The sequence below is a fragment of the Orussus abietinus genome, unplaced genomic scaffold, assembly GCF_000612105.2.
Source record: "Orussus abietinus isolate OABI.00-Male unplaced genomic scaffold, Oabi_2.0 scaffold353, whole genome shotgun sequence".
NCBI lineage: Eukaryota > Metazoa > Arthropoda > Insecta > Hymenoptera > Orussidae > Orussus > Orussus abietinus.
The window spans coordinates 7,403-23,690 of record NW_019394500.1 but is presented as its reverse complement, the minus strand read 5'-3'; the positions used below and the strand labels follow the sequence as shown (position 1 = coordinate 23,690).

Genomic DNA, 16,288 nt, shown 5'->3' with positions numbered 1-16,288 from the left:
TTAACTGGGCCTTATATAAGTGTCGTTTCCGTTTCAATCAAATTTGTTATTTTTTTGTTAACCTGTGAAATAATTGGATGAAGGAAGCGGAGGATGAAGAGGACACCCTTAGAGGTGAAGGAAAAAAGAAAAGAGAGAGAAAGATAGAGAACTCGATCCGACATGGATTGGAGACGTGCCCTCAGTACCCGGGTCTCCGGGCGAAGAAGCCATGGAGTCACCTATGTAGGGACATCAAGGTCATCAAGAGAGATTGAAGGAGGGGAAGACTTTCGAGCAGCCAAGGCGTCGCGTCTAGTTTGCACCACGTTTCACCTTCCACTTAGATTCACTAAAAAAAGACGAGGATCCTAGAGCCACTTCTGGCACCAAATGTGAAATAAGTGGACAATGCAGTATAAAAAAGGGCTCTTTGTTTCGGGAGACGTTATTACACTTGAACTGCTGACATGAAACTCGCTGTTATTCGCCGTCTCTTGACCGTTGTCAAGAAATGCATAAAAGACGGTTGAGGAAGAAGCATATACCGGATGCCCAGACACAATATTACCCTAATAAAGCTTGTTCGGTATTATAATGATTCGCGTCCGTATAATAACGATCCATTGGATTTTGGTGGAAATGCTGTTGTATGAATTAATTCCATCTTCATCAGATCGGTTAACTGTCCTATTAGTTGACTCATAAAATTGGCACCTTGGTCAGCAAGAATTACTGTGGGAGGGCCGTATCGCAAACACCAATTATTTAAAATATTCCAAATTATAGTGTTGGCTGTTTGATTAGCTAAACGATAACCCTCAATGACTGTTGTTAATTGATCCTGTACTGTTAAAATATATTTGAATCCAAATTCATCTTCTAGTAAAGGGCCTATGATATCCAAAGCATTTTTTTCATTCCAATAACGCGGTATATCCACAATAGCTAAAGGGATCTGGTAGGATGTCGAGTAGTTTTATTCTCCTAGCAGACTAGAAATTCATTTATATTGTTAGTTACATCCATATATAGTCCAGGCCAATTATAAGTTTGTAAAATTCGGTCAATAATTTTTTTATACCTTCATAACCATCTGTTATCGTATTATGTGGATATCCCGGTTGCAGATTAATTCCAGCATTCGATGTCCCTAGGGCGTATTTTGAAAACGATAAAAAAAAAAGGACAATTAGTGATAAATTATTTGATCAACGTTATTGTATGTATGTAACATAAATCTTGATATAGTCCTTAATACAAAGGATAGACTTAAAACGGTTCTCACCAATGGAACGATTCCGTGGCAAACTGAACGTACTGGTGGATTTTCCATTAACGGGTCTGGACCTCAGTGCCTTTGCCGCCCCGCGAGTTCAGGGCTGCACGTACAATTTGTATGGAGTCGCCAACCATTCAGGCACCACTTACTCTGGGCACTATACCGCCTACTGCAAACATCCGTACTCCGGCGAATGGCACGAATACAACGACAGCAGAGTATCGAGCGTATCGCCTCGAATGGTAGTTTCCAGTGAAGCCTACGTTCTTTTCTACGAACAGCAGCCTCACAGCTCTCACTTGTAGCACCTGCCCACGAACTAAGAGCCTAGATTGCAAGACCACCTTACCTCTCCGTACAAATAATGCGTACACTCGTCAATGTCGAAATATCGTTATTGGCAGCGGATTAAATGATCCAACAATTTATTGCCTATCAAAACTTGTTTAGAAGTTGTCTAAATAGTCTAGTCCATGGATTTCAACACCTGTAAAAGAACCGTGTATTGTGTGTATCAGTAATCATTACTGGATCACATTATTGTAGTGAGGTTTACAATACGGTCTTATGTACAAAGCACGCGCGGTGTAAAAGACCCTCGTCTCCGTGGTACACACGATATTTTATCTAACAAAAAGCATCGGTTACGCGTCTTTTTGCGCATGAACAAACGACGAATATGGCCACTTTTTCACCTTAGGACGTTTCGATGCTCTTTTCTATATCCCTCCCCGAAGGATGGGGAGCCCTCTCTTGATTGTTTACATTCAGCGTACTGATCTAAATATTAACTCGAGAGCTGATATCCTACAAAATGGCGTGCCGTTTTGAAGCCACCTAGTTATGGGCACATTAACTAATATTGTACTATTTGCGCATGCGTCAATACTTTTGCATATGCACATACGTTACTTCTTTAGTATCACTGCCTATCCGTAATTGGCGGCAGTGTGCCTCGAATTCGTTGAAATCTTCTCCATATAGACCAAATAGGTATCAGCTATTCAGTTAGTCTACAGATTAGTGGATTGACGGTTAAAAACTTTTGTACATGCGCACACGTTGCATCTTTAATATCGTTGCCCATACGTGGTTGGCGCTGGTGTACTTCAAATTCGATGAGGTCTTTTCTGTATAGAATAAATAGATCTTGGCTATCCAGTTCATATATAGATCAGTGATTCAGCATCACAGAAAAGCCAACTTCAGATAACGAAGACAGTCGCGAAAAGACGTGGAAGCTGTGCTTATATTACATAAAAAATCGTGTTTAACACGAAGGAAAGGTATTTTATTTGCCTTCAGCTCGTGCGCTCGCGAGCCTTCGACTCGTATTGCAAGGTTACGCTGGACGTAAGAAGACCCACTTTGCTTCCTTGGTACACAATATACTATTATGTAACGCAAGCATGGTTTACACATAGGTTGCTCGTCTTCGGCGCATGCGTCTGCGAATCTACGATTCGTATTGCAAGATTAAGGTGAAATGAAACCCCCCTCAAATCAGTCGATTCGAATAAGACACTTTTTTTTAAGGGTATTGGATAGAACTGTCCGAAACTTTGACTAATGACTCGTGAGCACCTATGAATTATCCTGACACTTTTAAAATTTGGATTTGTGAAAAAAATTTTTAACTCAGCCTAGAACAGAACCCAAAAGGCGTCGAGCTCTCGTATTTCTATCGATATACAATTATTGAAGGCTCTAATATGAGAAACGAAAGTGTCGGGACAATTGTACGATAATTTAGAACACTCTGGTCATCGAGAAACTCGCATTTCAACGGGATAAAAGCAAAAAAAGGGTTATGTGCTTCTATGCTAAAACGACGGTAATACGAGGTTTCGGAGTGAAAATTTAGTTGACCTGGAAATCACTGTTGGTGCAGGGCGTCCCTTTGCAGTTAATTAGGCACGCAGAAACCATGAATCCAGAGGATTTCTGGAGTTTTACTTCGATTTCTTTATAATTATTGTACGAAAACGACATGTGGAGTATGCCATTTAGAACAATATTAAATATAATTCAACCCAGCTGTCAATGTAAGAACGAACGTCGACAACTTAGGTATTTAGAAAAATCTTCTTTACCGACGTCTATCAAATTTCTTAATGTGTTTCACTTCACCTTAAAAGACCCACTTCGCCTTCTTGATACCCTATGTACAATTCTTCAAAAGTTTCGTGGAATAATAGTTTCGCGTTTTTTCCGTGAATATGAAGAAATTCGGAGAAATCTCAAATTAAACACATTTTGACTGAACAACACGCTATCAGGTATCTGTTACTAATTTCTATTAGAAACTATATTGCTAACATAAGTAGATAGCAATAATAAGTTGTGTATTCAAACGGATATGGCCAGGTATTACATATACAGTCAAAATAAAGCTCAAAGTACGGCTTTTAATGAGCTCTGTAAGTTACATTAGGTTTAATTATTTTTTTAATAACTACTCTCTTTTTAAAGAAAAATAATAATACCAAACTTCAATAGGAACTGTGGGAAAAAGGCTCACAGAATGTATGAGAATCCTATAACCTAAATTTCATGCAGGGCAATAAGTAAATAATTTCGTGAATAACTTTTGTCGTTATAGTATTCCAGCAATCTTGACAGCAACAGCATTGTGGCATTTTAAAATATCTGTTTCCTGACGAATCACTTTTTTGATATGTACACATCGGGTAAACAACATCCGCCATTAAATGAACGGTCATATGGCGTATAAAGGATATCCGTAAAGAATATCGTGTAGGTCATATTTCATTCCATTGTTAACAATCTAGTTTCTACTAGAAATTTGTGGTATCCATACACTTCTGTATTCTAGTACATTTTTTAAAGCAGCAGTACAGTATAATGTTTTGACTGTTCATAACAAATTGAGTCTAATTTCAGATAGCAATCGTGGAAGCAATACTAGACTGTCGACGTTATGAGGGTATCGATAGTTAATAACAAAATTTAAGGGGATGTGAAAGTGACATCTGAGGGATCAATCGTTTGTGAAACCATTCACCGAACTGGGTGTACCGAATCGTTTCAAACATTACAACGTGAATGTGGAGGTCCTAATGTAGGTCCTAAAACTGCTGAAATTTCATTTTTTATAATAAATTTTAGAAAACATCTGTAAAAATGTAAACATATTAAAAAAAATAATTGAAATTTGATGGACGTCAGGACCTTCATAGCTTCCATATTCACATCAAGTTTGAAACGATTCGGTAAACTCAGTTCGGAGAAAAGTTTCATAATCGACAACTTTTTACGCTACTTTCACGTCACCTTAACAGACACACGTTACCACGTACGTTATTCAGGTAATTCGTAAAAAAGCCTAGTGATATCGGACAATCAAGGAAGATCTCAAGGAAGATCTCAGTGTTCCGAAGGAGTTTACTTTTAATAAACCTTATTGACATTTCATCGATATGCCGACATCGTTGAGTGAATCCATTATTGGAAATACTTACTAGGGAACACCACGTTCCTTGTCAGTCAAGATCCTAAAAAATAACAACGCCTCACAACGAGCGGGTCTCCGTTGTTGATTAAACGTGTTTCAACCTTGGCGATTATCACAGAACTGTTCACGCCTTTTCTAAAGAATGGAACTTGCTAGAAGCAATCGAATATGACTGATTCAATTAGATATTACTGATTGTAATGAAATCTCCTCCCATCTGGTGAAATAAGGCTGTTGCGTGAATAAGTTTCTTTTTTTAATTACGTAATTGCGTAATTAATAGGGTGTAAAGGAAAGAATTCTAGGCGATTTATTTATTACTTACAAAAACTCTATACTAGAAGTACGAGCATTAAATTGTAGATTCCATATTTAACACGCTTGAATTCATCGTGATGTGGAATGACGTCATACTAACACGGCTGGTGATACCATGTGCATACCTAGAAATTTTACTAAGAAAAGAAAAATAAATCTCTTTTAAGTTAATGAACTACAACATAATGTACAGTTTTTCAACGGAAATAATCACAAAATAAGTAAACTATTTATGTATCATGTAGACCATTCGATCTTAAGGGGGTCAGGCTCCGTCAAGAGGTCGAGAAAAATGCAAATTTGGAATTCATTTTTTATTAATTGTAAGACATTTTCCAAAAAATGTTTCTTTATTTAAATGAACACGTTTTAAAAAATATTTAATGCTTTTTTTTTATAAAATATACTGCTTTTCGGTACTGGATCATCTGTGATCAAATATTCAACAAGATTTATTTAATATATTTGTTTATTTGGTCGGACCCAGGAACTGTCAAAAATATTGATTTGAGATTGAATGGCAGACTTTGGAAGATGAAGTAGCAATTTTTTACCAAACAGCTTTTTGGCGAATGAAAAAATATTTGCGACGGAAAGTAAATCCTTCGTTCAAGGACTAATTTGTTATATTTAGAATAAATCTTGAATGTTTTATTCAAATCGATAAAGTAGTTTTTGAGAAATAGTGGTCACCGATTTCGAAAATATAGTTTCAAGAAAAACGTCTGTAAAGTTTCAAGTCCGGTTTACACTTAGATAAAATAAGAATTTTTTTATTTGAAGAGAGTCGATGTCAGGTTCATCAAATAAAATTTCACCAGTACTTGCAGCTTCCGTGTCTATTTGCTGATGTGATATATTTTTTCTTATCCCATATTTCAGTCTTCCTCCTTATTCTTAGAACACTCATAATCAATCCATTCTAATCGAAATAACTTGAAACCTTCACAGAATATTTTTGAGGTGATGTACTTAAAAAAAATGTATAAATCCGCAAATCGCTTTTTTTAAGTTTCTGACAGAGCCAGACTCCTCAAGGAGATATGAAAGTGGCATTTAAAGGATCAATCGTTCGTGAAATTTTTCTCCGAACTGGGTGTACTGAATCGCTTCAAGCTTTACTATACGAACATGAAAAGAAACTCTGTGAAATATCTCGATATCCATAAAATTTCATTTTTCATGCAAAATTAAAAAAATGTCTATAAATTTTGTTTTAAACTGGAATTTTATACGTGTCAGAATCTTCTTTATAGCCTGCATATTTACATTGTAAAATTTGAAATGTTTTGATATACCCAATTCGGAAAGAAAGCTTCATAAACGAAATCTTGACGCGACCTTCACGTCACTTTAGGTATTCATAGTTTTACTTCAACTGCTTTTTGATAGCATACTGTTGTAATGCTATGGCGTCATAACAAAACGCTTTATAAGCCGAATTAATGTTTTATCCGTGCGGGCTAAATCCAAACGAAGATTGTAACATCTTCAATGTAAGATTAGACCAAATGTATGATACAATTATGCTGCGTGTGAACTCCCGTTGTTATTACAGTGGTATTTAAAAAGAAAATTATATCTTCATTGAGATACACATATTCCCTGACTTATTTAACTCAGACTAACAATTGCTAAAATAGTAAAATAGTTTGAATAAAACATAAGTTTCAGTGGTCAAATAAAATGTTATGAGTTTGGCCTGTTGGAGAGTGCGTCATCTGATGATGCTGGATTCATATAGCGCTTTGGAGTGATATTTTATTACTACTATTTAATACACAAGATTCGGTAAAAATCAACGTTAATATTTTTTTCGTAAATTTTATTCCATTATCATATGGATACTAACATAATGGGGGAAATCTCGTATAACATTAAAAAAAATCTATTTTTCTTCCATAAATCGAAAGTAGATGTTTAAAGTATGCACCCAATTTTTAAGACCTAATTTATAGGACCCATTTGGAGACGCGCATTAGATTATTATTTACGTCGTCTTCATAAATGTAAAGATATTCAAGCAATGCACGTCAGAATTCCTCTGATATAAAATGGATGCTATTAAAAACATAACGTTTTATTATTTAATGATGCGAGTTTTAAATGTAAAATAAAATGTAGAGAAATAGAAAGCAGATTCAAATGACCCCGGGGCCATTATCAAATGCGTATTTCACCGAAGTACTTCTTTTAAATTAACGTGCGGGATAATTCAAAACCTGATCGACGAATAAACTTTGTACAGTCTCATTAAATTCCTTACGCATTTCTTCGGGAATTATACTTATCATTTCTTTGTATCATTTTTATCATTAATATTAAACGGATTTTTTTGCAAAAAAGTTCATTTTTATTCCACGCGTTAGCGGTTTTTCAATTTTACAAGTATTCTTTCTCAAATAGATACAATCCCGTGAACTATCTAGCTTTAAGAAAATATTTTACTTCTGGCATTCAGATGATTGTGACAGGTGCTTCACTGCATGTTGCGATCCTCCATATTGCCAGAAGTGGCCGACAAGGAACGTTTACAAAATGTTCTTATCCGATTTTATTCAATTTTTTGTTTAGTTCCTGCTGAGCTATTGCCGGAAACGGATGTACTTAAGCGTAGTAAACACTAGCGTCAATTTCGGTACCCAATAGCGAGGCCACGAATAGATCGTGATATACGTAAATAGTGCGCAAATAACGCATATAAGTGTATTAGCCGAAAAATAAACGGTAACGCAAAATGTGATCACTACCGGGGAACCGGGACGACTTAAAACGGCGGGGGGGGGGGGGAATGGCGAACAACGATTACTACACGAGCCGGCATCATTTACACACATTCCTCCGCACGTGCAAACATGCCAACAAACTCCACAGAGGTTATACGTACCAGAACCCAGCCAACTTCGAATACAGAGCTACCAACTAGGTAACATCCATCCAACACTGACTAATAACACGCAAATAAATCAGCAATTTGCACCTATACCTCACCCATTCGCCACGCCAACACAGGCCTCCCAAGACCAATCATCACAACAACAAATATACACCGAGGCCAGTACGCAAAACGTAAATACACCAATGTGCGATTCTGCCTCATCCGATATGGGAAACGATCCCGAAGAGTGTTCAACAAAAACAGAAATGGCAAAGAGTAAATAGTAATAAAAGGAAAAGACGAAAAGTCCAATCAGTTACAGAAACCTCCACTAACAATCAATTACAGAATAAATATAAAATCCTAACAAGCACAAGTACTGTCTCTACAGAACCAGAAAATGTTCACGAAAGCCAAATACCGGAACCATCCCAATATTTATACACGGCGTAATTGATTACAGCAAAATGATTGAAGCATTTACAGAGGTTGCAGAAATAGAGCAGTGAAAAACAAAAACTATGACTAACAACGTAATAAAATTAAATGCCAATACACCTAAAATACAGGAAATTTGTTAAATACACGAAAAAGAACAATATTATATATCATACATACCAAATGAAAGAGGAAAAAGCATATCGAGTCGCCGTCCGCAATTTGCATTTCACATCAAACTCAGACATTAAAGAAGCACGCCAAGGAGAAGGATTCACAGTCAGAAACATAAGTAACATAAAACAAAATTACGACACTGCCACTCCCAATGTTCTACGTTGACTTAGAATCAACGACTAACAATACAAATATTTACAAATGTTACGTAGACACCCTCCATACCCTAACCTAGGAAAACCCTATTTTCCGATCACTGGAGCTAGCCATGGAAATCTGAATACGGAAACGCGATTAGGAAACTCTTGCGAAAGGATCCAGCAAGTTCATCGGCCAAACGGCTCCAAAAGTCATCGACCGACCCGGGGCGAAGAATCTGATGACTCCGCAAGGCATCAGCACGACTCAGAAACGCCACCCTCACCTGGCCCTAGGAAACCCCCACCAATTGGAACATCCTGCTAATAAAACCAGCAGTCCGATCAAAACGGGATGTCATTTGTCTTTAGCCATGTCATAAGTCAGTGTCAGTTCTTACGCTACACGTCAGTCTTCAGTCAAGTATTATCGAAACTTCGAGTGGAGCTCCTGGTCCCCGGTACTCCGTTCCTAGCGAGTCAGAGACCGAGACCATAGGACTCTCTGCCAAGGACCACTATCCTGCGAGCTGCAGTAGCGCCATCCGGTACTCCAGCGATCCGGCCACCGAGTCAGGACCAGACGGCGGCACTGCGACTTCCGTTGGGCGGGGGGCTTCTAGGAGACCTCGAATCCTAGGGCACGTCACGGGACGAAGGTGTTCACGCACAGTCATCCGGCTGGGTCGATCAAAAGAGACTGTCACCGAATACGGCCGCTGAACAAGCCAGGTAGAAGATCCTTCGCAAGCTCGACTCGTCCTCATTTTCATTCTAGTCTATTTATTGTGACGGATCTTCGTCCGTCCCAAGACCACGACCGCAATAGACGATACGGGATCTCCGGGAAACTCTAAGAATGGTGTGAGGAGACTAGTATAGTTGCCGTTCCGCTCCAGGACTCCTCGGCACCCGCGGGATCGAGCGAGGTGAGGGACGTGAGGAGGTCGAGGCAGGGGCCCTGTCTCCCCAAAACATCCGGGGAGTGGGACCCCTCGTCCCTCGGGGGGAATTCTGCGAGGTTACCGGGAGGACGCCCACCCGGAAAGCGGTACATGGACCAAATGAGAGTCTCCCAACCGGGTGGAGTGCTCCGACCGAGGAGGTTCTCCGGCAAGGGCCAGCGGTCTGGTGATCCCAGCGCCCCGATTCGGAGAGGATCGACCTGTTGAGGCCCGGAGGCGCCAAGAGATACAGGTGGCAGGCCTCGCGCGGTGGACAGGCCACAGCCACTGCCGAGGAAGCCGTGGCATTAGTTTAGATAGGTCGTCCTCCACCACCAAGGTCCGTCCCAGGGGGAGGCCCGCCGGCGGATTCCTCATCGGCCTCGCGAATTCCCCTACCACTCTCCGGGGACCCGGTGACAACCCCCGCGACCTCCAAGGTACCGAACGTTCCCCTCCCATGACTTGCCGGGTACGCCGAGGGGGAGAAATATTTCCGGATTTTCGGGTTGTGTAGGATTGTGCAGGTTTTCGAAAAGAGAGTCTGACCCGAGTGAGTGCCGCGAGTGGATGTGTGAAGAAGAGGACCGAGGGCGAGGTGCCGGTCGATTGCTTCAGTGAGACATTAGGGTTCCGTTCACGTCCGTTCCAGGGAACTCCAGGGTAAGTATGGAGTTCCATACGCTACCGTTCCGTTCCGTTTGCGATATCAGAGTCCCGGGGATCCCAATTTCGCGTCTATTGGTCGAGGCTCATGGCATTACGGACGCCTGCGTGTCCTATGGAAATCTGAGTACGATCACCGAAGGACCTCTTTTCCGGCCGCGATGTACGATCGCGTAAAAATGATGTACTAGAGTATCTGGGAATATCTGAGAATATACATCTTTCTTCATTTTTCGTTAAAGTGTAGCCTTTGTCACCTACTCCCTTAGGTCAGTTACGACCCCGACCCTAACTCTCCACAACTTGCCTCCTGAGCGACACGGGACATGCCGTCCGTGTCCTCTCTCGCCGCCCTTCTCTCCGTTTCGTGATATAATTTAGGTGATAAGTTTTGCAATTACGAGTTACGATTCTGCTTAGACCGGTTTGTTGGTTCCGGGGACCCAAAACTCAACTGGCGTCCCTTGGATAGTCGGAGAACGGGGAGGGAGGCGAGAGCGTGGAACCGACGAAGGTGTGCGAGATTTTTCAGATGGAGGAAAAATCGCGTTACAAATGGCGCCCAACGTGGGGCCCGAAGGTTTAGAACCCAAAAGGCCCGAACTTTTTTGAAACCCATCGAATTCTCAAAACCCAAAGACGCTGAGCTACGGTGACAAAGGCTACGATACGCTCCCGAAAATTTTGAATTTGAGAACTTAGAGATTTCGTTTGAACCAGAAAAAAAAACCTTATAGGATTCAGAGGGGTGTTTTTGCTTGAACCAACACTCTTCGGCTTACTTTCGCATCATGACCTGGTCAAAATCGTACTTTCACGATCATTATTATTAATAGATAGGACTTCTTGTTTTTGCCTAAGTCGAGCATCTTCGACTTACTTATTTTACCCTCTGACCGCTCCAAGCCTCTTACTTATTAGACCTTGCCTACCAAAGTTCTTGCCTAAGAGAAGAACTTTCGATCCCGCTGTTTTTGGACTCTGACCGATCTAAGGTCCTTATTTATAGGACCATGGTTCTTGTGAGCTTAGAAAAGGTGTTTTTACCTCGACTGGGGCTCTCCGGACTATTTACATCCAACGAGTTACCGAAGTACCCCCCAGTTGGAAGAAATTGTTATTCCCTCGGGAACGGGAATTACATGTTTCAATTCTACCGTAACGACCGTTGAAACCTTCCAGAACTTGAACATATTTACTATCGAATTTAATATAGAATATCACCCAGAGACCTTAGAGGGTACCCGCAGGTGTTAGGACTTCAGACAGTTCCAGGGGAATTATTCCGAATAAATTCCCAAAAGTTTCGGTGAACTGAGTATAGCTACCGGCTGAAGAAGTTCGAAAGTATTATCGCTAAATTCAGCAATAATAGAATAGGCTCCAGAAGCTTGTGCAAGGTCGTATTCGGCCGAACGCGGGATTAGCGTTTGTGCCCGGGTTCGCCGCGCGAGGTGTTTACATCCCGATGCCCGGGCTATCCACGCCATGCCCCCCAGGCCTCAGAGGTCCCTGCGAGCCAAACGAGGGACACCGAGGATTCCTCATTCGATAGTAGATTCTAAAAGTGTACGGACGTGAGTAAATCAGTGACCAGTGAAATAGCCGGAGGATTCCAGCCGAAAGCGAGGGAGTAAAAAGGACGGTTCTGCGAGCGGCGAGCTTTACCAGCCCTGAGACAGGGGGAAAGGAGTGGGAACGCAAGGGAGTTTCGGGGTAAGTCAAGGCCCTTCCGATAGTTGGTAGCATCCTAACCCAGCAAACCCTCCGAGTAGCCGCCCGGACCTTCATGCTTTACCCTTTCCGATACAATTTCACTTTTAATGAAAAACTTTTACCCTGTCAGCTACAGTTTCACTTTTAGTGAAAAACCTGTACCCTGTCCGCTACAATTTCACTTTTAGTGAAAAACTTTTACCCTTTCAGCTACAGTTTCACTTTTAGTGAAAACCCTTTACCCTGTCCGCTACAGTTTCACCTTTAGGTGAAAACCCTTACCCTTCCCGCTACAGTTTCACGGTTACGTGAAAAAACCTTTACCCTTCCTGCTACAGTTCCGCTTTTCAGAGAAAAACTATCCCTTCCTGCTACAGTTCCAGTATTCAGGGAAAACCCGTTCCCTGTTCTGCCCCTTCACGTTATAGTAATCTCCACCCTTACCCCTTTTGGCTGCCATAGCGGGTAGCGAAGACAAAGGGACTCCCGTTGAACCCGTACCCTATCGGGCGCTACTATCCTCATTTTACACCCCCAGTAGGCTTAGCCCGTTAAATCGGGACCGTCTTTCCCGATAAGACCCGTAGAGACCACGTGGGTAAGACCAGGGTTGGTAGACGAAGTGACTAGGATAACTCACAAGCCGCGCTCCGACCATGCCGGCTAAGCCCAGGTTAGCCGAAGTGGAGGAAGCAAAGCTACAGGTGCCCATAGCGGACACCGGGTCGCAGCACTTGGGCTTGTCCGAGGCCCGCGGGGGCGATCCAGGTATGTTCTCGCTCGCTACCGCCAGTACCTTGAAGGCTACCGCGAACGCTACCGATCTCTTCCCTAAAATTGGCGGCACAAAAATCCCGCTGGGGCTTAATCCCGATCGGGACGATAACCCCGAGACGGAAACCCAGGAAGCGACAGTGGAACGTGACCGGGCCAGATTGGAAACATCACGGCTTCAGGGCGACCTCCCACCCCACAGTTTGGGACGGGCGGGACGCGAGGAACCCCGACACCGCGAGACGACGGGGGAACCTCACCAGAGGGACCACCAACCCCAGTCGATCCGACAAAGGCTAATACCACCATCACATGCCTTCACCCCCGAAGACGACGAGGACTACCTCCTCGCCACGAGCGGACGCCCCATGTCCGCACTCGCAGTGATGCGCACTCTACTCTCCTGGAGGCTCAAGTTTACCGGAAGCCGCGGGGAGGACGCGGAGAACTTTATCTCCCGTATTGAGGAAGGGCGGAAGTTTCTGGCAATCTGAGACGCTGACCTGCTGAGAGCCTTGCCGTTCACCCTGGAGGGCAGCGCCCTGATATGGTATCGCGGACACGTTGGGTATTTCTCGACCTGGGAATCGGCCCGCCAAGCGATGCGCGACCGATCCGCAGACCCCGATTACCAGGTCGCTCTTCATGTAGAGATTTTAAGTCGTACACAAGGTGAGACGGAGTCCGTTTCGGAGTACATCGCCTGTATGAATGGCCTTTTCTCCCGTACCCAGCCGGCATGGTCCGAATGGGAGAGGGTGAGATACACTCATCGGAATATGTTACCAGCCTATCGGTTAGTGCTACCTCTGGTCGAACACCTAACGATGGACGCCCTTGAGGTTTCCGCGGCGCGACAGGAACGAGTGTTCCAGGGTGTGGCAAATTATAAGTCACCACTGGTACCGCACTACTCCTTGTGCCCGAGCTTCGCGTACGCCGGGCCTCGTACCCCCTTTGGTCGTCCGACTCCAATCCGCCGCACCCTAGCCAATATGACCCAAGTAACTGGCGAAGGGGATGACGAAGACGAGGAACTCATAAGGGACTCCGGGGACGTCCCCATCGAACAGTTCGAGGCCATGTTACCTCGGCGCGCCGCGCCCCGACCACCAACCCCTACGGCCAACGCACCACGAACGCCAAGACCCACATCGGCATCCCGACCACCCATAGCGCCAACCCCCATGACCACCTTACCGGGGCCACTAGCCACGATACCCACCCCACGAGAACCGGCCCAAAACCCTCGGCCTGGACCAACCCATGCGGGCGAGTTCAAGTGCTGGAATTGCGATAAAACGGCCCATCGACACCATCTATGCCCCGAACCGCAGAGGCTGTTCTGTTACCGTTGCCGCTGCCCAGGAGTAACCATCGCGAAGTGTCCATATTGCAACCCGGGAAACGCCACCCAGTGAGTCCGCTATCGATGGGCGGAATCATCAAAACGAACACATCGAGCCTTCCGAGTATGCAATCGTCACCGAGGGGAGAAACCGCCGACACGGCGGAATCCCCTAATTTGGCGGCAGAGCCACCGCTGGTAACCACCGTCGGCAGGGCGGAGCTTCCAGATGAGCTACAGGCGACATTGAGAAATGCGCACCCTGGGCCGTTCCACACTCCCATCCAGATCGAGGGCCAGTCTCTCGAAGCTCTAGTGGACTGTGGCACGAGCAAGTCCTTTCTCAGGCCCGGAACTATTGAACTAGTTACGCGGCTAGCGCTACCGACGTTCACCGTACCACCTCGACGAGTCCTCGTCGCGGACGGGCATGAACGTATCATCGATACAGCCTCAGTCCTCGAAGTGAGGCTTCAGGGTCGAACCGTTCGAGCCAGCTTTTTCTGGATGCCGGCCTGCATCCAAACGTGCGTGCTGGGCCTCGACTTCCTACGGGCGGCTCAGATGGTTATCGATTTCGCTATAGATACTTGGTACTTCCGAAGCGCTCCAGAGACCAAGCACATATTTACCCCCACACTCATAGCCTCGGGAATCCTTATGTGCAACGGACTACAGACTCTCGAGACCGACCAACAACATCGCCTGCAGGCCTTTCTGAACGATGTGCTCCCTGAGTCTTCCACTCGACCCGGGCAGACGGAGTTGACGAAACACCGGATCGAGATAATCGATAGTGCTCCGGTCCGCCAAAAGCATTATTCCGTGACCCCGGTTATTCTCGAATCCATGTGGAAGGAAGTAGATACTATGTTCGAGGACGACATTATCGAACCCTGTCAGAGCGAGTGGGCCAGCCCGGGCGTCATGGTGAAGAAACCCAACGGCAAGTGGCGCTTCTGCATCGACTTCTGGAAGGTACACGCAGTCACCAAGAAAGACGCCTACCTGCTCCCGAACATGACGACGATCCTAGACCAGCTACGCCAGGCGAACTACATCACCACCTTGGACTTGAGTCAGGCGTACTTCGAGATATGATTGGAAACGGGCTCCAGAGAAATTACCGCGTTCATCGTTCCAAGCCGGGGCTTGTTCCAGTTCAAAAGGATGCCGTATGGCTTCACCAACGCTCCAGCCACGTTCCAGAGACTTCTCGATAGACTAATCGGTCCAGAAATGTATCCACGCGTTTTCGTATATCTGGATGACATCATCATAGCCACTCAAACGTTTACGGACCATCTCGAGTGGCTCGGAAAAGTTCTGAGAAAGATCCGACAAGCCGGCCTTACCATCAATCGGGAAAAAAGCGAGTTCTGTTGCGAGGAGGTGCGTTACTTGGGGTTTCTAGTCAACAACCAGGGACTCCAGGTAGATCCAGAGAAGACCTCCGCCGTCCTCGACTTTCCCCCGCCGTGCAACTTGAAACAACTACGCCGATTTCTGGGGATGGCCTCGTGGTATCGGAGATTCATCCCAGAGTTCGCTACCGTCGCTGAACCCCTGACCAAGCTCACCAGAAAGTAAAGAGAATGGGAATGGGGTTGCCCCCAGCAACGCGCTCTAGACGAGTTAAAGCTCCAGTTAACGTCAGCGCCAACTTTGGCCTGCCCGGACTTCACTCTTCCGTTTACGCTCCAGACCGACGCTAGTAGTGTGGGCCTCGAAGCCGTCCTTACTCAGGCCCGCGACGGCGACCAAAGGGTAATCGCATACGCCAGTCGTGCCCTAACCGATGCCGAGAGAAAGTACACGGTCACGGAACAAGAGTATCTCGCGGTTATATGGGCCATTCGTAAATTCCGGTGTTACTTAGAGGGCTATGAGTTCACCGTGATCACGGACCGCAGCAGCTTGCGATAGCTCCATAACCTAAGGAACCCGACTGGAAGGTTGGCTCGATGGGCTCTGGAATTGCTAGAGTACACGTTCACGATCATACACCGCAAGGGCGCGCTTCATCACGTACCGGACGCTTTATCCCGAATTCCGGAAGAACCGTGCCATAATCTCACAGACCTCTCCACTACCGAGGACAAGTGGTACTTGCGCCGCTATCGAGACGTCTCCCGAGTTCCCGGACTGGGGCATTG

General features: G+C 44.7%; 2 protein-coding genes across 6 annotated transcripts in view; both read left to right on the top strand.

Annotated features, from left to right (window-relative positions):
• The window catches only part of LOC105701907 (ubiquitin carboxyl-terminal hydrolase Usp2), a 36,974-nt gene extending 34,125 nt beyond the window's left edge, over positions 1 to 2,849 (top strand). For 3 of the 5 annotated variants that reach the window (XM_012429056.2, XM_012429057.2, XM_012429058.2), the window contains exon 8: positions 1,250 to 2,849. In XM_012429056.2, coding sequence (XP_012284479.1) covers positions 1,250 to 1,566 — 317 coding nt within the window. In that variant the 3' untranslated portion in view covers positions 1,567 to 2,849. Of the gene's footprint in view, positions 1 to 15; positions 870 to 1,249 lie in introns of those variants that run through there. The other 2 variants (XM_012429059.2, XM_023432535.1) reach the window with 2 other exon arrangements.
• Positions 2,850 to 14,216: 11,367 nt separating this feature from the next.
• Positions 14,217 to 15,233, top strand: LOC105701906. Its single transcript, XM_012429054.1, has one exon. The coding sequence runs from the start codon at positions 14,217 to 14,219 to the stop codon at positions 15,231 to 15,233; it is 1,017 nt and encodes a 338-aa protein (XP_012284477.1).
• Positions 15,234 to 16,288: the final 1,055 nt, after the last annotated feature.

Bases quoted from the DNA above. Each gene is read 5' to 3' on its own strand.
- LOC105701906 (XM_012429054.1), top strand. From the start codon at position 14,217: ATGGGCGGAATCATCAAAACGAACACATCGAGCCTTCCGAGTATGCAA.